The 21270-nt window shown below is 44.3% G+C and overlaps 1 protein-coding gene across 1 annotated transcript in view; it reads right to left on the bottom strand.

The window, feature by feature from the left end:
- Positions 1–8495: 8495 nt before the first annotated feature.
- The window catches only part of LOC308323618 (protein Wnt-7a-like), a gene marked incomplete at its 3' end in the record, with an annotated part of 27674 nt that continues 14899 nt past the window's right edge, over positions 8496–21270 (bottom strand). Inside the window, exons 4-5 of the mRNA XM_080775376.1 lie at positions 9821–10009; positions 8496–8786 (exon numbers count right to left, since the gene is read on the bottom strand). Coding sequence (XP_080631502.1) covers positions 8496–8786; positions 9821–10009 — 480 coding nt within the window. The remainder of the gene's footprint in view (positions 8787–9820; positions 10010–21270) is intronic.

The following is a 21270-nucleotide window of genomic DNA, read 5'->3' as shown; positions in this document are numbered from 1 at the left end:
ATCTTTGCTTCTGGGCGGGGGAGGTCCCTGGAACAACATATTTTCAGATGGGGGGGCGGAGGCATATTAGATATAATCTTTGGGGTCCTTGACATGAAATATTGAGGACCACTGATACAGAAACATAAGGTTTTTCAGAAAACTGTCAGGAAGACTTTTTTTTCCCTTTTACGTCAGGCCTAAATTAGCCTGGAACTCACCTATGCTTTCTATGGCATAGGCAGCTCGCGGCAGGATCCGCCGAGAGAAACTGTGCGCAGCTGCTGGACATGAGACTAATTAATTAGAGCGACAGAGAGAGAGAGGAGTGTGTGTGTGTGTGTGTGTGTCTGTCTGTCTGTCTGTCTGTCTGTCTGTCTGTCTGTGTGTGTGTGTGTGTGTGTGTGTGTGTGTGTGTGTGTGTGTGTGTGTGTGTGTCAGTCAATTAAAAAAAGGTGCAGATGATCAGAAATCAGCAGAGAGTGATCGACGTTTGCACTACTCTATGCCGAATTGAAGTGGACTCGGACCCAGACTTTTGTTTTCTCCCTGGAAATAAAAACGTCTGGGTTTCTGAGGCTAGGCCTAAATGGGCTAGGCTACTTTGTTGAACCAGTCTCATGTGATACGGGACATGCTGTGAGAGCCCGTGCTCACTGCAGCCTATACCCCAACCCTGCAGTGAGAGGGTCAGATTTGCTATAGGCCTACTGTAGGTCAATAACCAAATTAGTTAGCCTCGCGTAGCCATGAGGCAAACATCACTGGGGCAATTTGCATTGCAAAGGCGGATTAAGACACCCCATCTTTAAGTAGCTTACGTTTGTCGTATCTGCATTGTTTGTTTACAAAGCTTGAAAGGCAAATGTATTTTCTTTTCATATATTCCCATTTACGATGCCAAAACCACGATGAAATTGTTCATCGCAAGTATTTGTTTGTTTGACTGTTAAGCGTTAACAACGGCTCGGCTACCTTTTTTCACTGACAAATCAATCAAAACTAAATATAATAAAGACTGACTAAAACTAAGACTAAACATATTGTATATGTTGTCAACAAATAAGAACTAGACTAAAGTGTTAGTAGTAGTAATAAATTAATAAATTGACCCAAAAGTAGCAACAAAGCAATTTGATTGATTTTAAAATGATGTCATTGCTTATACGTAAAGTGGTCCTTTCGGAAAAAAAAGGTTTTGATTAAATGAAATAATCAATATTTGGCTATAACGGCATTATCCATTTCTCGCTTCCAACGTTTTCAAAAAACAACATGGCTGCCAAGTTGGATACGTCAACACAGATTGATATGAGCCAGGTTCTCCGAGTGTAACATTAGACAGTACGGTCTGTTATTGAGTTCAGCGCTCATTATTCGGAAATAACACGCAGATGAATTAAGAATCAAGTACACAATACCAAGCCATGGTGTAATAAATTGTCGTCCACGTACACATTGGTTAAAATGACCTTTTTATTCATTCAAATATGTTCCAGAATGCAGCTTTTAAACGATGAAAACTCAGGATTTTACAGTGCAGTAGTATAGCGATAAAACTTGACATGAGCGAAAATCCCCAAAATGTGTAACGGTATGTCTGTGGATTTACTGAAACATTGTATTATGAAAACATGGAGCTCTTTTCCACTAACCACCCGGGGAACCCAGAAACCCGTGAATATAGAGGGTATGCACATGCATTTAAAGTGAATGGCAGTTGTTTAATGTCGTTTAATGCAATCAGATAGGACTTTTCTGTTTGGATGTATATGGGCTGTCAAGGCCAGAAAAGTTGTTTTTTGCCACTCGGTAGGTGTTCGCATAACTTGCGGGTATGATGATGATGTCACGCTCCATACCTGAGCTATATCTCTGAGAAATATGGGCTGGGTTTTTCCTTACGGCACAGCAGCCATATTGGAAAGAAATTGGGCCTCATACTTCCTTCACAGGTGTTACCAGTGATACTAACGAAGGCTCATGTTCCATTCTGATCAAACATGAGTCAGGGTGCTGCTATTGTGCATGTTTACAATTTACTATAGAGTGCTATGTCTACATGAAACGCATAAGTTGAGCCTTTGCATACGCCTGTAAGGTCGTCTAGGCTAGGGCAAGTGCTACGGCATGTTGGCTCATCAGTGGAAACCAGGCCCGGCGCCACGGGGGTGCCAGAGGGTGCCCAGCACCCTCCGTTCCAAATTCTGCACCCTCACTTTGTACATACAGCATAGTTTTACTATATAAAAATTAGATGTGCACCCTCGCCATTTTCAAATGCCCCCTCAGTCATTTCATCCTGGAGCCGAGCCTGGTGGAAACACTCCACTACACCAGTGGGTCTCAAAGTGGGGTCCAGGGACCCTCATGGTTCCTTGAGGAGATCCTCGACATTAAATGTAATTAAAATAAAAGTGAGAGCCCATGAACTGTCCTATACTAAACAGAATGGAGCTTGTATCATTGTAGTAGCGTTGGTGAAGGAGCTGTGTGTGAAGGAAGTTTGGGAGATCGAAGCCAGATTTCTTTCCAATGATGGATGCTATGCAAAAGAGCCTATTTCTGTTATGTTTTTCTGTTTACGTTAATCAGAACCTCAACCACAAAAAACAACAAATTAAATTCTGAAATAATCATGATGACACAATAATGTTTTTTTGCAAAATGCAGTATAACTTCTGAGTTATGCATGTGAATCAGAGAGCCAATTATGGAATAGAAGCATGCTGGAAACACATCCCGAACCCAATATAGTTATAGAACTTCATTTCCCAGCACGGCACTGCTCGGCTCACTTGGTTCTCGTCAGTATAGTGGAAAAGAGCTAATAGTCTCCACTCTCCATCCAAAATGGAGGGGGTCCTTAAGGGGGTTCCAGGGGGACCAGGGGGACCCTTACAGGTCTGTACATCGCTAACACAGTGTAGATTGGGGGGAGGGGGGGGGATCCCAGAAAACAAATAAAAAATAAGCTAAACAAAAGCATATCAAATAGTGGTCCGTGACCTTAATGCATTTAAAGGCTCTAGACTCAGTTACTGCAAACAGCTAACAGAATATCTTAAAACCTAAAAAAAAATGAAATAAAAAATAAATAAAATATTCTTATAAAAATAATCTCTTACAAAATATATTCTATCAACGAATATTAATGGGATTCTCTTTTTTTTCTCTGTCTTCTTTTATATGTTAACATATAGCAGCAAACTGGAGGGGAAGGTATGAAATAATAATAATAATAATAATAATAACAATAATAATAATTAATAATAATACACCCAACCCCCACGTTTCAGTAGTTCAGTGTTGTGATATAAGACACTCCTAAAGCCCAGTCCAACACCATGTCAAAACCGTCGCAGAATTCTATATCAGTGGTTCCCAAAGTGGGGCCCCCGGGGACCCCCAGGGCCCATTGAGGGAGTTCCAGGGGGTCTCCAGCTAAATGATAGTTTGGAAACAAATGGCATATCTCTTCAAATGGGGGTCCGTGGGCTAATAGGTGTCAATGTTGGTTTTTTTTTTTGGGGGGTCCTTGACATGAAAAAGTTTGGGAAGCACTGATCTGAATGACCCCGTTGCACGCCGGCTCATTGGGTCCATTCAGAAGGAGTCCAACTAGTACCAGTGGTTCTCAAATGTTTTATTTCAAAAGACCCCCTGGACCGGGCTTTATGCTGTGTTCACACTGGCAGCCACAAAAACCTACAGAATACGTCACTGCGATCGTCGGGCAGAAACCTCTTATCTCCATATTTTAACTTTTTTGAGTAATTGATGCTACACCGTCACACGGAAGCGTCGAAACGAACAGGTTCGCAAGCGCTTTGACCTTGTCCATCTGCTTTCTCTCTTTTTTAATTTGAATCCTGAAAGAGTAACAGTTTAACAAGTGTAACAGACAGAGACGAAAAACCACCTATGATGAAATCCTGTCCTGTTCTTTGACTATATAGAAGTGTCTATTTCTACGTCTCTAAATGTTTTGATGAATTGAACATGGTGGACCCTCTTGTAAACAAGTGTAACACCGGGGCTCCACCGGGCGCGTCCGCGTCGCGTCAGCGTCAACGTCACAGAATGTTCCCTTTTTAATCACTGAAGGGTGGCTCCACTGCCCGCGTTGCGTCGCGTCTCGGTCACCATTAAAATTGCCCCGGTTCGTTTTTTGATGCAACGCGCCCGGTGGAGCCCTGGCGTCATGCTTAATTGGGTCGTCCACTCACAGTCTTTGTATTGAGTTTGTGCTTGAAATGTACTGTAAATTCTGCAAACTGTTAATAAATATTTCAATCAATCAATCAATCAATCAATCAAAAAACCTCCCCCAGCGGGGTCAGTAGTCGGCTACACACCGAAATGTCGCTCAACGCGCTTCGTTGACGTCACGGTGCGCACTGCGTCCGCGTGCGGAAGCATAAAAACACTATTAAGTGTAAAGGAAAACACAAAGGCTTATTGGTTCAGAGACGTGGCTGACAGCAAGAATGGCATCTTCTCCCCCTTCCACTACAAGCACTGATTGTAGTGCAGGGAGAGAAGGGGAGTGGACAGACACGCCACGGTGAAAGGAAAACATGATTGATTGACGCCTCACTGCGTCATCGTCGGAGACAGCTGAACGGGAGTTGAAGCCGGATCAACTTTGTGTCAGGCGTCAAGCGTGTCATTTTTTGACACTGCCAGTGTTGAACGCGGGGCTCGGCGCGCACAGACAGGGCACACAGTCAGTCGCATTGTGCAAATTCCATTGTTCATTTTAGGTTCTTAAAGGAATAGTTTCAACCCACAGAATGAAATACATTCCTCACCCGATTGGAGACTTTGTTTTTGTTGCGTTCCCTGAGCCCAATCGGCCAACATTTGACTAAATGAGGTTAAAAGGTTTTAACCCGTTTTGGACTTTTTAATACTGTACAGAACCCCACATACGAAAGGGGTTCCCGTCCAGTGTGGATTAAGAGCAAACCCGTGTTTTTCTTTGAGCCGGGATCATTCGTGGTCCCGTGGACCTGCCAGTGATTACACTGTGAGTGCTTATATTATTATTTTCATATAGTTTTCCCTTTTGGCCATTCAACAAGGAAGATCTACGCGCTTTCGTTCTGGTTAACAGCACGGGTACAGTCATGCGTTACTTCCCACGTTTTCCCACGCTGTCCAAAATCCTTTCGTTCACAAAGCAGTGAGCACTACTATAGTACTATCCAATCAGATTCTACAATCAATCTGCAGCCAGCCAATCAGCGATTGATTGGCTTCTTTTCTAAGTAAACATTTAGCTTGTTTCAAATTGGTGTGATCTATCTCCTTTTATCGAACTGCTCCTGCAGCAGCTGCTGCTGTGACGAAAACAAAAGTTGGCACGAATTCAGGGCTTCCTGAGTAATTAGCCCTTCACTAAACCCCACCCCAAAAAAGCGATCGTCCAATCATGCCAATCCAAATAGTTTAGCAACAGTTGCTATGCAGGTCAAGCTTTCTTCGCTGCTAACGTGCCTATTGGACAATAATGGGTTGGGGAGGGACTTAGTGAAGGGCTAATTGATCGGAAAATATATATTTTTGGGTGGCGAACTTCGTTGTTTGTAGACACTGTCTCATTATTACATGACGTCTCTGTTAGGTGGAAATTGTTATAATTAAAAACGTTAAAACATTGTGAAAAAGGCCGACCTGAACGTTCACCGTGAGCTTGTAGATCTGCTATTTTAACATTGACGTACGGAAAAAAACGTTTAAATCTGGAGATCCGAGGTTTCTGCCCAACGATAAACTACACAGTACACACACACACACACACACACACACACACACATAAACTACACACACACACACATAAACTACACAGTACACACACACATCTCCAGTGTTTAAGCCGTGTGTGTTCCAAGAACAACACTTTGAGAGCACTTCAGCAACATCTCGCACATACACGCACGCACGCAACACAAACGCACACACATACACACATACACACACACACACACACACACACACACACACACACACATACACAGAAAAAGAAAACATAGATTTCTACACCAGATTTACTCCCCACAATTAAAAACAAAAAAACAAAACAAAACAAAAAAACATCAATCAGTAGTTTTCCTCATTAGATAACTCAATTTCAGTGTAAATGACCAGAGAATCAAACAGATTGGTGACACTTTCTAAGAAGCCCATCGAGTCTATAATAACGCACTATTAAACACATGTCAGTATTGCTATTCCACAGTGAGTACTCGAGTGCTCATAACTGTAAATATACAGTTACAATAAAGCTGGCTTTGCCAAAAAAAAATGGCAACTAAAAAATACGGGGAAGCAGCTTTTTGCTTCTACGGGCCGTCGGCATGGAACAAGCTCCCACTGTACCTTCGATAGGCAGCCTCTGTAGACATTTTTAAAGCTCAGCTCAAGACCCACTTCTACAACATTGCTTTTAATTGATCTTTTATTTATTTTTAATTTTTTGTTATTCATGTCCTCACTGTATTGCATTACTGCTCGTCTTTTAATGCTGTTGCCTTGCTTTTATTTTATTCTCCATTGTTCTGTAAAGCACTTTGAGCTGCATTTCATGTCATGAAAGGTGCTATACAAATAAAGTTTTATTATTATTATTATTATTTATACTTTAGACTGTGTGAGTCATTATAAAAGGCTTCATAGCATGCAATGATTGTTATGAAGCATCACAAGTATCTATGAGTGCGTACAAGTATAATCATTAGTATAACTCCAAACGGTGGCCACACTATTGGAACGATGAAAGTTGGAAATGCATTCCCCACGCAGTTATTATGTCTGTGTCCCTTTTATGCCCATATATGGAGTTCTTTGTCAGCTCCATATATACAGTATGGAGATCTAGGGGTGGGGATCAGATGTGATCAATAGGGCTAATTTGGGCCCTGTCCAGAGCCTTTTGTGCTGATTCTGGACAACCGTGTGTCCCACCGACTCGAGGCCGGTTGCACTGCACCCCCTGTGGTGGTGGTAGTGTACTGCACCCCCTGTGGTGGTGGTAGTGTACTGCACCCCCTGTGGTGGTGGTAGTGTGGAACCTCGTGTGTCGAATTTGAAGTCGACGGGGCGACCGGTTTCTCGCGTTATGTGGATTACAGACGTACACACGACGTACACACAGAGACATTGTGCATTTATAGATTCTATACGGTGTCGTGAGGAATATCAAGTGTGTTTGTTAAATAAAAAAACATTTGATGACAAAAAAAATAAGTGTGTTTATATAATGCATTATTATACATGGGCTTCATGGACAGTGTTACCAACGTTTCCCTTAAGGTGTGAGACCATCCTTTGACTCCCCATTAAATTAAATAAGTCCAAAGGGGTCAAAGAAGGACAGAGCAACTCTACTGTACTGTACTGTAAAACCCCCGACGTTCCGGAGACTGGAACCACTTTTAACCTGCCGTGTCTCTACTGTATATTTCTGGAATGTAGTCAGAATGTTATTTAAGTCATTTAAGTTGCGAAAATAGCCAACATCTGCGATCTCGCAGATTGGGCTATTTTTGCAGCGGCCAAAGTATCACAATAATAAGACTTGAGTGTTTCACACTCCTGAATGACTTTGTTTCCCCAGACATTAAGCCTTTGTCAAGTTAAGTACCACCATTCATTCCAGACATAATAATATCCATTATCCACTGTCGTCAGTGTCATCGACACTGTTGGAACTTCCCGGTCGGTCCACTAGTCCACTTGGTCCACTAGACCACTAGTGCGCTAATCCCCTTGCCCACTGTTCGGTCCACTAGTCCACTTGGTCCACTGGTCCACTAGACCCACTAGTGCGCTAATCCCCTTGCCCACTGTTCGGTCCACTAGTCCACTTGGTCCACTAGACCACTAGTGCGCTAATCCACGGGTCGGCCCATCTAGTGCACTAGTGCACTAATCCACATGTCCGCTGGATCCACCTATAGTGCACTGGCCTACTTGGTCCACAGTTCCACTAAATGCACTAGTGCACTTGTTCCACAGTTCCACTAAATGCACTAGTGCACATGGTCCAGGCTGTTTGTATCCGCTCAACGCAGGTCTCGGGGGAATGCGACTGGTGGAGCGGCGGAATATGGACCTCCATGCTTGGGCAAGATTTGTGTTCCCCTCCCCTCCCTCTCCATTCACACCGACATAACCCTGTTGTTTACTCAAAGATGCGCACAACGCGCACACACAACACACACACACCGATCCGCCCACAATGCACCGTCCATCCGTCCATCCGGCAGGTCCGGCGGTCGTGTGCGTGCGCACGTGCGCGCGTCGTGTCAAAGTCAAAGTCGTACGATTTGTCACACACGTTACCGCATTGTTCTCCGCATTTGACCCATCTCTCGGAGCGGTTGAGCCGCAGCCAAGGAGCGGTGAGCTGCAGCCGTGCCGCGTACGTGTGTAATAAATAAAGCATCCGATTCATTAAAAAACCCCAAAAAGCAACAATGAACAAAAAAAAGGAAATCCTTTTTTTTTCCTCACTTGCAGGTGTAAACCTCGGTCCGCTCGCTGCAGGTGTTGCACTTGACGTAGCAGCACCACAGGAACTTGCAGTTGCACTGCCAGACGCGCGAGTACTGGTGCGTGTTGTAGCCGCGGTCGCAGCACATCAGGCTGCAGCTGTTGGGCTGCAGTGCCGTCTTGTTGCAGAGGCGCCCCTGCGTGCCCATGCTGCCCGTCAGAGGGTTGGCCTCGCAGTAGTTGGGAGACTTCTCCAGGTAGACCAGGTCCGTGTCCTTGGGCTTCCGGTACGACCCAGGGTCCTTGACCTGTTGTGGTGGTGTGGAATATATAGAAAGGTATGAATACATATACAGTTTATTATATTATAGCGCTTTTCAAGGTACTCAAAGTCGCTTTACAGAACAGAAAAAGAAAAACAATTTGATTAGAAAAATCGCACACGTGTGAAGTGAGGGACGCTAATATATTAAAGTCTAACACACGTTGATTAGGTGATGTAATGGTGATGTAAAACAAACGGTGCCAACACAAACAATGCCATTAACAATAAAGAGACCAATATGACCTTCATTGTCAATGGCGTTTATACAAAACAAACATTAAACCTGTGTAAAAATAAACTAGTATAGGTTAAAAAGGTTAAAAACTAGAAACCAAAGGTATACAAACAAAAAGTGTGTGTGGGGGGTTTATGTGAGTATTTTGAAGTCAATTCTGAACTTGACTGGGAGCCAGTGGAGTTCACGGAGGACTCTTATCATCATACATCACATTCTGTGCTCAGCCAATCAAATTATTTCCGTGGTATACACAAAGCTAGTTGTCCACTTAGGATTCAGAGTTATTAGCGTGAGAAGATTTCGCCTCCCACTCCATTAAAATGGAGGGGGAACACTTTTTATGACGCACCGACCGGAAATGACATCGAAAGTTGCCCAATCGACGCTCCACCTAGACTGTAGATATCAAACAATTAATTCTCCGGATCTTTTGGATCAATCTCCGCTCTTCTGGGCACACAACGTAATTAATTCAAAAGGACGGAGATCTCCGCTCTGGGCCCTCAAGGTGTTTTAACCCATTCTGAACGGGAACCCATTTTGGTATCGGCATCATGTTATGCTTTAGCTATTGAAAAATAGCAGATCTACAAGCTCATAGCGCGCCACCGAGTGGCGCGCTACGAGCTTGTAGGTCTGATGTTTTTGAAAAATCGAAGAACGACTGACATTTTTTAGAATCTGATCTCAGGTCAGAATGGGTTAATCAGACCAGTGTGTGTCCAGTGGAAACCTCGTATGAATCTGATCTCAGGTCAGAATAGGTTAAGGTTCCTGACCTTGAGGAACTTGGGCCTCTTGTTGCGGCTGGCCCGGACCGGCTCCACGTGCATGGCCTGGTTGTAGCGCTCCTTCAGCATGAAGCCCAGCTGCCTGAACTTGGGCAGCGTCGTCCAGCAGGTCTTGGTGGTGCAGGAGCCCGACACGCCGTGACACTTACACTCCAGACGCATGTTCTTCTCCAGGACCTGTATGTGGAGACAGGGGAGACATTATATACATGTTCTTCTACACAGGAGACATTATAAACATGTTCTTCTGACCTGTAGAGACACAGGAGACATTATGAACATGTTCTTCTGACCTGTAGAGACACAGGAGACATTATAAACATGTTCTTCTGACCTGTAGAGACACAGGAGACATTATGAACATGTTCTTCTGACCTGTAGAGACACAGGAGACATTATGAACATGTTCTTCTCCAGGACCTGTAGAGACACAGGAGACATTATGAACATGTTCTTCTGACCTGTAGAGACACAGGAGACATTATAAACATGTTCTTCTGACCTGTAGAGACACAGGAGACATTATGAACATGTTCTTCTGACCTGTAGAGACACAGGAGACATTATAAACATGTTCTTCTGACCTGTAGAGACACAGGAGACATTATAAACATGTTCTTCTGACCTGTAGAGACACAGGAGACATTATGAACATGTTCTTCTGACCTGTAGAGACACAGGAGACATTATGAACATGTTCTTCTGACCTGTAGAGACACAGGAGACATTATGAACATGTTCTTCTGACCTGCAGAGACACAGGAGACATTATGAACATGTTCTTCTCCAGGACCTGTAGAGACACAGGAGACATTATGAACATGTTCTTCTCCAGGACCTGTAGAGACACAGGAGACATTATAAACATGTTCTTCTGACCTGTAGAGACACAGGAGACATTATGAACATGTTCTTCTGACCTGCAGAGACACAGGAGACATTATGAACATGTTCTTCTCCAGGACCTGTAGAGACACAGGAGACATTATGAACATGTTCTTCTGACCTGTAGAGACACAGGAGACATTATAAACATGTTCTTCTGACCTGTAGAGACACAGGAGACATTATGAACATGTTCTTCTGACCTGTAGAGACACAGGAGACATTATAAACATGTTCTTCTGACCTGTAGAGACACAGGAGACATTATAAACATGTTCTTCTGACCTGTAGAGACACAGGAGACATTATGAACATGTTCTTCTGACCTGTAGAGACACAGGAGACATTATGAACATGTTCTTCTGACCTGTAGAGACACAGGAGACATTATGAACATGTTCTTCTGACCTGTAGAGACACAGGAGACATTATAAACATGTTCTTCTGACCTGTAGAGACACAGGAGACATTATGAACATGTTCTTCTGACCTGCAGAGACACAGGAGACATTATGAACATGTTCTTCTCCAGGACCTGTAGAGACACAGGAGACATTATGAACATGTTCTTCTCCAGGACCTGTAGAGACACAGGAGACATTATAAACATGTTCTTCTGACCTGTAGAGACACAGGAGACATTATGAACATGTTCTTCTGACCTGCAGAGACACAGGAGACATTATGAACATGTTCTTCTCCAGGACCTGTAGAGACACAGGAGACATTATGAACATGTTCTTCTCCAGGACCTGTAGAGACACAGGAGACATTATAAACATGTTCTTCTGACCTGTAGAGACACAGGCAAAAGATTAAATTTGCACAGGTTTTTACAGATTTAAAAACAGAAATAAACACGGCAGGCCCACCCATCTGACCGCTTAACCACGACAGGCCCACCCATCTGGCCACTTAACCACGACAGGGCGAATGGACGTGCATTTCCAATGGTCAATCATGTGGATTATGTCCCGGCTTGGCTTCAATGTAGTGTTAGCCTATTTGTCGGTATCACAAAGAAAAGTCAAATTTCAATGTTTTCATTGTCATGATATACGTGACGTTTTCTGTTGTGCTTTTGTTTTGTAGTGTTTTTGGTCCCTTGGTTTCCTCTGTTTCCTTTTGTTACCTGTGTTGTCTCACCAGTACCCTGATTACCCTACAGTGTTTCCACCTTGTCTTGTTAGTCTTTTAGCCAATCGTTGTGTTGATTATCTGTTGAGTTCACCTGTGTCTTTGTGCATTTATACTCCCCTGGTTTTTTCATTTCCTTCCTTTGTCAGATCATTGTTGTATGTTAAGTGGGATGTTGCCTTGTATCCTGGATTTTGGAATAAGCATTTAGACTTCTCTGCGCCTCCCTGTTCTGCACTTGGGTCCTAAACCCTATTCACACCGTGACATTTATAAAGAAGAAAAATAAATGCCATGCCATATAGTCATTCAAATCTTTGTGTTTGACCAAATTATTTGGGGGGTCCACTTTGCTCTGTCCTCGCGGCCCACCAGTGGGACCCCGACCCACATGTTATAGCGGAGCGCTGCTGTAACCCATATTCCTGGGAATGCATGGCATTAATCTGTGGCATGATCATGTTTGATATAGAAAGATGAGCGGCGAGGGAGAAAAGCAAGAATCCCAGACCCTAGCCTGGAGCGAGAGATGTCACATTCGATATGAGACACACACACACACACACAGGGAGGGAGAGAACAGAACACAATAGCAGATCCTGCATTCTCAAAATGATGCACCCAAAACTGCAAGGAAAACAAACTTCCTCTAAAGACATCAGAGAGGCAAAAACTCTATAACTGAAATGTTTTACCACTTGAAAGAGTCCCTATTCTGGGGGAGGGGGACGACGACAAACAGACAGACACACACACACACGCACATGCACACACACGCACACGCAGTCACGCACACACACACACTTTCACATCGCAATCATAAACGTTAGGTGAGACACACTGCCGTTATCCTCAGTCTCATGTCTCGCGCGGTGTTACTGTACACTGACATACAGTCCGTCTAGAAGGAAGTGGTACCACGCATCACTGAATGGCCTTTTGTGTGTGTGCGTGTGCGTGTGTGTGTGTGTGTGTGTGTGTGTGTGTGTGTGTGTGTGTGTGTGTGTGTGTGTGTGTGTGTGTGTGTGTGTGTGTGTGTGTGTGTGTGTGTGCGCGTGCACACGCTTGCGTGCATGCTTGCGTGTGTGGAGGTTGGTCCCAGACAGTCTGAATGGCTTATAAAGTAAAGGCAGTTACTACAATTTTTTACCATGTAGGCATTTAGATTAGATCAGATTCACATTGTAACCCTGTGGTTCTAAGTAACATCCCCCTCTCTCTCACATTGCTCTCAGACATGGTGGAGTCTTCTCTTCTCTCCAGGTAATTGTTCAGAAAGCATGGATGCATGTACAGCTTAGTGCGGCCATGCCCCCCTCCTCCTCCTCCTCCCCCGGTCCCCGCTAATCCTTAATTTATGCACCTCATTCAAGTCAATTGCCCACTGTTTGCTCAACAGAGCCCCCCGTAAAGCCCTGAGTTATACGTTGTCGTTATACCTATACGACAGCGTCATGCGCCGGGAAAAAAACAGCCGGCCTACAAGCTCACGAGGCGTGGCATCCTTGTGAGCTTGTAGATCGCCTATTTTTCGGCACGTATCACTCTAAATTAGGCTTAAGCCCCCCCCCCTGTATGGCACCTTGTACCTACATTCCACATTTTAATTTAAATGCCAGGGTTGGTGCTCCAAAACACTGTGACATCATTTAGAATCCTACATGAAAGGAAAACTACAATAATTACAGTGAGCTGTGCTTCAGGGAGCCTAGTTGAGATATCCTCAAACAGTTGCCTAAGCAGTGTCAGCCAAATTGCCCTTAAGAACGAACTCAACGAAGCCGTGTCAACAAGAACAACTCCGTGGTACGACAGTGTCACTCGATGGTTCGCCGATCGACCGAACCACTTTTAATGGGAAATAAATGACAGCAGCACTCTGTAACTTCAAACTTAACTGTTTATAATTGCCTCAAACAGAGATACCAGGTAAACAACTTAGCATCTGTCTAAACTACAGGATACCAGGTGAACAACCTAGCATCAGTTCTGTCTAAACTACAGGATACCAGGTGAACAACCTAGCATCTGTCTAAACTACAGGATACCAGGTTAACAACCTAGCATCTGTCTAAACTACAGGATACCAGGTAAACAACCTAGCATCTGTCTAAACTACAGGATACCAGGTGAACAACCTAGCATCTGTCTAAACTACAGGATACCAGGTAAACAACCTAGCATCTGTCTAAACTACAGGATACCAGGTAAACAACCTAGCATCTGTCTAAACTACAGGATACCAGGTAAACAACCTAGCATCTGTCTAAACTACAGGATACCAGGTGAACGACCTAGCATCTGTCTAAACTACAGGATACCAGGTAAACAACCTAGCATCTGTCTAAACTACAGGATACCAGGTGAACAACCTAGCATCTGTCTAAACTACAGGATACCAGGTAAACAACCTAGCATCTGTCTAAACTACAGGATACCAGGTAAACAACCTAGCATCTGTCTGAACTACAGGATACCAGGTAAACAACCTAGCATCTGTCTAAACTACAGGATACCAGGTAAACAACTTAGCATCTGTCTGAACTACAGGATACCAGGTAAACAACCTAGCATCTGTCTAAACTACAGGATACCAGGTAAACAACCTAGCATCTGTCTAAACTACAGGATACCAGGTAAACAACCTAGCATCTGTCTAAACTACAGGATACCAGGTGAACAACCTAGCATCTGTCTAAACTACAGGATACCAGGTAAACAACCTAGCGTCTGTCTAAACTACAGGATACCAGGTAAACAACCTAGCATCTGTCTAAACTACAGGATACCAGGTGAACAACCTAGCATCTGTCTAAACTACAGGATACCAGGTAAACAACCTAGCATCTGTCTAAACTACAGGATACCAGGTGAACAACCTAGCATCTGTCTAAACTACAGGATACCAGGTGAACAACCTAGCATCTGTCTAAACTACAGGATACCAGGTAAACAACCTAGCATCTGTCTAAACTACAGGATACCAGGTAAACAACCTAGCGTCTGTCTAAACTACAGGATAGCAGGTAAACAACCTAGCATCTGTCTAAACTACAGGATACAGGTAAACAACCTAGCATCTGTCTAAACTACAGGATACAGGTAAACAACCTAGTGTCTGTCTAAACTACAGGATACCAGGTGAACAACCTAGCATCTGTCTAAACTACAGGATACCAGGTAAACAACCTAGTGTCTGTCTAAACTACAGGATACCAGGTAAACAACCTAGCATCTGTCTAAACTACAGGATACCAGGTAAACAACCTAGCATCTGTCTAAACTACAGGATACCAGGTAAACAACCTAGCATGAGCATCTGTCTAAACTACAGGATACCAGGTGAACAACCTAGCATCTGTCTAAACTACAGGATACCAGGTAAACAACCTAGCATGAGCATCTGTCTAAACTACAGGATACCAGGTAAACAACCTAGCATGAGCATCTGTCTAAACTACAGGATACCAGGTAAACAACCTAGCATCTGTCTAAACTACAGGATACCAGGTAAACAACCTAGCATGAGCATCTGTCTAAACTACAGGATACCAGGTAAACAACCTAGCATGAGCATCTGTCTAAACTACAGGATACCAGGTAAACAACCTAGCATCTGTCTAAACTACAGGATACCAGGTAAACAACCTAGCATGAGCATCTGTCTAAACTACAGGATACCAGGTAAACAACCTAGCATCTGTCTAAACTACAGGATACCAGGTAAACAACCTAGCATGAGCATCTGTCTAAACTACAGGATACCAGGTAAACAACCTAGCATCCGTATAAACAACAGTACATCTAAACCAGTGGTTCCCAAAAAATTTGGCCCAAACAATCAGATGTTTGCCCGGGGACTCAAACTAGCGAAAATAGCGGATCTATATACAAGCTCACTTGTAGATCTGCTATTTTAATAGCTATATCTAATATCTAGGAGCCCATTCTGCAGTTTGTTTATAGCCAGGAGGAGGAGGGAGTAGGAAGAGTCTGGGACGTGTGGAACGTTGTGTTTAAAGGGGAAGGTTTGTACAGCAAGCATTCCTGTCTGCTGATCAGCTGATCCAGCGTGAGCGGGAAAGGTTGCAGGGCTCTGCAGGTCAGGCTCTTTGAAGGCATGTGGGCACCGTGCCTTCGGGGTGGGCGCCATTCCTTCAGGGTGCCACGCATGTAGGCCAAACACGGGCGGTTTGTACTCGGGTGTGTGTGTGGGCATGCGACCCACCGGGAGCCAATGGGTGTGTGTGGGCATGCGACCCACCGGGAGCCAACGGAGGGAGGGAGGGAACAAAAAAGGAAGAGAGAGAGAGAGAGACTCGTGACACTTCTTGGCGTGGTTCAAGACCAGGTGTGCATTCTGCATCGTTCGGAGGGGCTCGTGGCGTGCGGCCAGCCCAGTATATACGGAGGGATAGTTACGGTAGTCGAGGCTCTGAGACGCCCCCGAGGCCTCGGATATAAGGAGCGGCGCGCACGGGCGCTGCAGTGGGCAGAACTCCATGCAGGGCGACAATGCTTCAGATGCTACGAAGTGTAAACTTACTACAGGACTGCCCGCTGCAATGTGCAGCGCCTTGAAGGACAGCTGACTGTGGAGGACAGGAGCCAGGAGTCTGTTGGCAGTGGGAACAGAAACCGCCGGGCGGGGAGTCGCCTGTACTCTAACAGTGAACAGAAACCGCCGGGCGGGGAGTCGCCTGTACTCTAACAGAGAGAGCCTGCATGGGGCGAGACTTTCATGTACTTACCCTGGATCTGAACCCATCGCTCCTCCTCGCTCTCCAACAGAGAGAGCAGCACACTATCTGGGGAAGGCGAGTTACTCATATTTGAGTTTCTCCATGCTATGCCGAGGCTTGTGAACTATATAACGTTGCTGCTAATACAACGAACAACAACAGTGATAATTATCTGTGGGATGGAGACGAAACAACTCCCGGCAGCAGAACGAATTCGGACGGACGAAGATGGAGATGGATCTGGGGCAACACACTGCTGCACAAACCAGTGTCAAACACCCCCCCAAACAGGCTCTGACTTGGAGAAACAAGTCCCCCAAATACAATACACGGGATCTCCAGGCAGGCACCAGGAAACTGGGATACACCTGGTCGCAGATCTAAAAACAAAAAAGAAATGCCAGTGACCATGCAGCACCTCTGGAGGTCTCTTATCGACGGCCTACACCCCACTAAGGCGTACGTAAGTAAGTAAGTATAGCCGACCGCTGGATCTACACATTTCTCAACTATGAAGAGACATTTGAAACAGCTTATAATACCACACTTCTACACATCAACTTAGACATTGCTCACAGGTTTACTTCAATAAACCCTCATCAGTTGGCAAATAAATTGTGTTCAAAGCTTCTTAATTGTGACTGGAACAATCTACCCGTCCATATTCGTTCAATAACATCTTTTCATTAGTTTAAAACTGTGCTGTCCCTCTCATCTGGAGACTACCTGTTCATGTTTTCACTAATCATCACTGTAGCAGATCCACGATGCAATGATCCATGTGTTATGTCTACGTTGTGTCCATGTTGTGTGAAATGTTGTTGTGTTGCAGTTTTTGTTTTTGTTGTTTTTGTTGTTTTGTTGTTGTTGTTTGTTTCTTGTTTATCTTGGAATTGTATTGTTTTGTCTGGTTGAATTGTTTGTAAACAAGTGTCTTTATGTCTTTATGTATGAAGTGTATTTAGTGAATTGCGGAGCCCCTTAGAAACGAGATGGTTAATCTCAAGGGATTGTTCCGACATTTCAGACAGACATGTCTCAACCACCATGTGTGTTATAGTTAAACTACGGAAAACAACACAGTCACGTTCCGTGGCATGTTTTGGATGTTCACGTGTTCTTTACACATGTTTTTAGTTAAGTTAGTGTTTTACTTCTTTGTGTTACTGTGATTTTGTAGTTTGTATATTATATATTATTTGTATATTTTCCTTTGTTTCGTAGTTGCAGTTCTGCTTTACACTGTGAACCTTTATTTTGTAGTCTTGTTCTGTGCCTTCCTGTCTGCCCCTGTAGTTCTGTTCCTGTCTTGTCTCACTAGTCCTGTGATTGGCCAGTTGTTTCCACCTGTGTCCCCTTATTGGTTCCCCAGCCTATCCCAGTGTTGATTGTCAGCGGTGTTCACCTGTGTCTAGGTCTATTTATATGCCCTTGTGTGTTCAGTTCTCTGTCGAGTCGTTGTCTGTAGTCGCTGTATGTGTTCAGTCCTGTTTTTTGAGCTTACATGTTCCAAGTATTAGTTTATTGTGTTTCCTCGCGCCAGTTCCCTGTTTCCCTGCATTGTTAAATAAACCTGGATCTTGCACCTGAATTCGGCCTCCGCTGCTATACTGTCTGGACCCTTTCCGTCTTTTTTCCAAGAATATACTTGAAAAAGACTAAACCGGGCCGAAACCTTTCTTTGAAAGATATAATACAACTAACACAAATAACACCGTATCAAGTAGCAACACATACTACGATACAGACTGGTTGAAATGAGCTTTCATTTATTTTAAAACATTCTGGGCGGGAACCCCTTTTGGTGTTTTAAACATTATGTTATAATTTAGCTATTGAAAAATAGCAGATCTACAAGCTACAAGCGTGTATAGGTCTGCTATTTTTGAAAAATCAAAGAACGACTGACATAGAAACACAGCTTTTTCAGAAAACTGTCAGGATGTATAGAAGACATTTTTTAGAATCTGATCTCAGGTCAGAATGGGTTAAAACATTCATGGATTGTAACTGCAAAGCAACAGAACTACCCCCTCTTCTTCTCCGCAGAGCAGACAACCATCCATGACTGATCCTCAACACAAACAGAGATGTCTCAATATAATATTTATCTCAAGTATGCATCACTTGAAAATGATGTACAGTAGTTATACGCGAGCCAGGAAACTCTGAACCTGTGTGTGTGTGTGTGTGTGTGTGTGTGTGTGTGTGCGTGTGTGCGTGCTTGCGCACGTGCGTGCGTGTGTTTGTGGCACTCTTGGAATTAGAAGGGAAAAAAATGAACGCTTGAGATTCTAAGAGGATTCTAAGCATCAACAACGTGAGCCATGTACCAACCTGACACCTACGCAGTGGTTCCCAACCTGTGGCTCGGGGGCCCACCAGCGGTCCAAATATATTATTATTGTTGTTGTTCAAGATGTGAGCTTCTATATTGGCATTTTTTTTGAGTGGCGCAACCACTCCAAGGAACAGCAATGTCCGTGTTCACCTATACCTACCTACAGTATGTGTTGGTTCATACACCTATGTGTTGGTTCATGAGCACCAGTACGACTATTAGTACCAGTAGGGGCGCTGTTGTGCCAGAAACAGAGAGAGTGCTGCACATGTTTTATTATATAAACTAAATTTAAGTTCTCCTCATTTTGCTGGCCCGCCACTGGAACCCCCCTTCAAGTTTCCCAGACCCCACTTGAGAAGCAGTGCTTCCCAAACTTTTCAGGCCACAACCCCCCCAAAATAATCATATTTGAACTGGGGACGTATACCCCCACCGAAAACAATCATATTAGCAACGAAATGGGGAACCCGGTTTGACTCGGTTACACATATTGTGAAAATATAGCTCACAACGCCTCCGACGCGAGGTGTTGAGAGAGCGTAAAGATTAAACCAAACGGACCCGTCCGTACCACCTGGAACCCCCCTCAAGGACCACTGGCGGTCCCCGGACCGCAGGTTGAAAAGCAGTGCTCTAGCCCATTTTGACCTGAGATCAGATTCTAAAAATGTCTTATACATCCTGACGGTTTTCTGAAAAAAGCTATGTTTCTGTGTCAGTGGTTCTTCGATTTTTCAAAAATAGCAGACCTATAAGCTCGTAGCGCGCCACTCGGTGGCGCGCTATGAGCTTGTAGATCTGCTATTTTTCAATAGCTAAAGCATAACATAATGCTAACACCAAAAGGGGTTCCCACCCAAAATGGGCTAGACAGCAGGGCCCCGACGGCAGGACACGGGGTGAGATAAGGGAAACAAACCGGGGCCAACATGGCTGCGTTGAACAGAACAGGCCCCATTGTGCGCTCGGCACAAAAAGACACATTTTCACAACAGCTCCTGTTACAGTAGCCTTGTGAACCGGAGCAGCCGCTCCTCAGCCAGGGTACAGTTACAGTTACAGTTGGCTGGGACGCTGCTGCTGCTGCAACCGGTACTGGGGGTTTGTACTTCATAATAGTGGAAATACTGTCCTGTACTTAAAGAATCAGTGGTGAAGTGTATACTCACATTTCTTATGTGAGTATATAAAATATCAATACTGCAATATAGAAATACTCTGTTACAAGTTAAAGCCTGGAATTCAAAATGTAGTAAAAATCCAACCGGTCTGAACTGAGTGGTGCTGTACTGTACTGTACTGTACTGTACTGTACAAGCCCTCCTCCCTGGCCTCTGTGCGTGCGTGCGCACGTGCGTGCGTAGGTGCATGCATGTGTGTGTGCGTGCATGCATGCATGCATGCGTGTGTGTTCGGCTGCGCAACAGTGACACTTGGTGGTCAACAAACGCTATTTCCGTACTCGGACGGACAGACAGACACAGAGACAGACAGTTGCGTAGCCATTTACAAATTTCTGCTGAGACAGTATTTGAAATTTAAATCTTCTATTTTCAAATGGTTTATTGGCGCTCCATAAATAAAAATAGCATCTCTCATAGCAAATGGCTTCTAGGCTACAGGTATAATACCAATAATGAAAGTACATTACGTAAGTAGCTATTCTTATTTTAATTTGTGTAGCTATAGCATGCACAACAGGAAGAAAAACAAAGCTAAGTGACAGCTGTGTACGTAAACATGTGTGAGCATGCTTGCAGTCCACGACTGCATGGTTGCTCCACATTTCGTCCAATGCGACCCCCACCCCAAAATGAGTTCGACATCCCTGGGTGTCATTCACAGTGTGGATTTTTGGTGGTGAGGTGACCACCGAACTACAACATGACGTCACTCAGGTGACCACCGAACTACAACATGACGTCACTCAGGTGACCACCGAACTACAACATGACGTCACTCAGGTGACCACCGAACTACAACATGACGTCACTGAGGTGACCACCGAACTACAACATGACGTCACTGAGGTGACCACCGAACTACAACATGACGTCACTGAGGTGACCAACCGAACTACAACAGGACGTCACTGAGGTGACCACCGAACTACAACATGACGTCACTGAGGTGACCAACCGAACTACAACAGGACGTCACTGAGGTGACCACCGAACTACAACATGACGTCACTGAGGTGACCACCGAAATACAACATGACGTCACTGAGGTGACCACCGAACTACAACGGTGACCACCGAACTACAATATGACGTCACTGAGGTGACCACCGAACTACAACGGTGACCACCGAACTACAACATGACGTC

Source organism: Protomyctophum bolini (genome assembly GCF_963924005.1).
Source record: "Protomyctophum bolini genome assembly, chromosome: 2".
Classification (NCBI taxonomy): domain Eukaryota; kingdom Metazoa; phylum Chordata; class Actinopteri; order Myctophiformes; family Myctophidae; genus Protomyctophum; species Protomyctophum bolini.
This window is presented reverse-complemented; position numbering and strand designations above follow the sequence as displayed.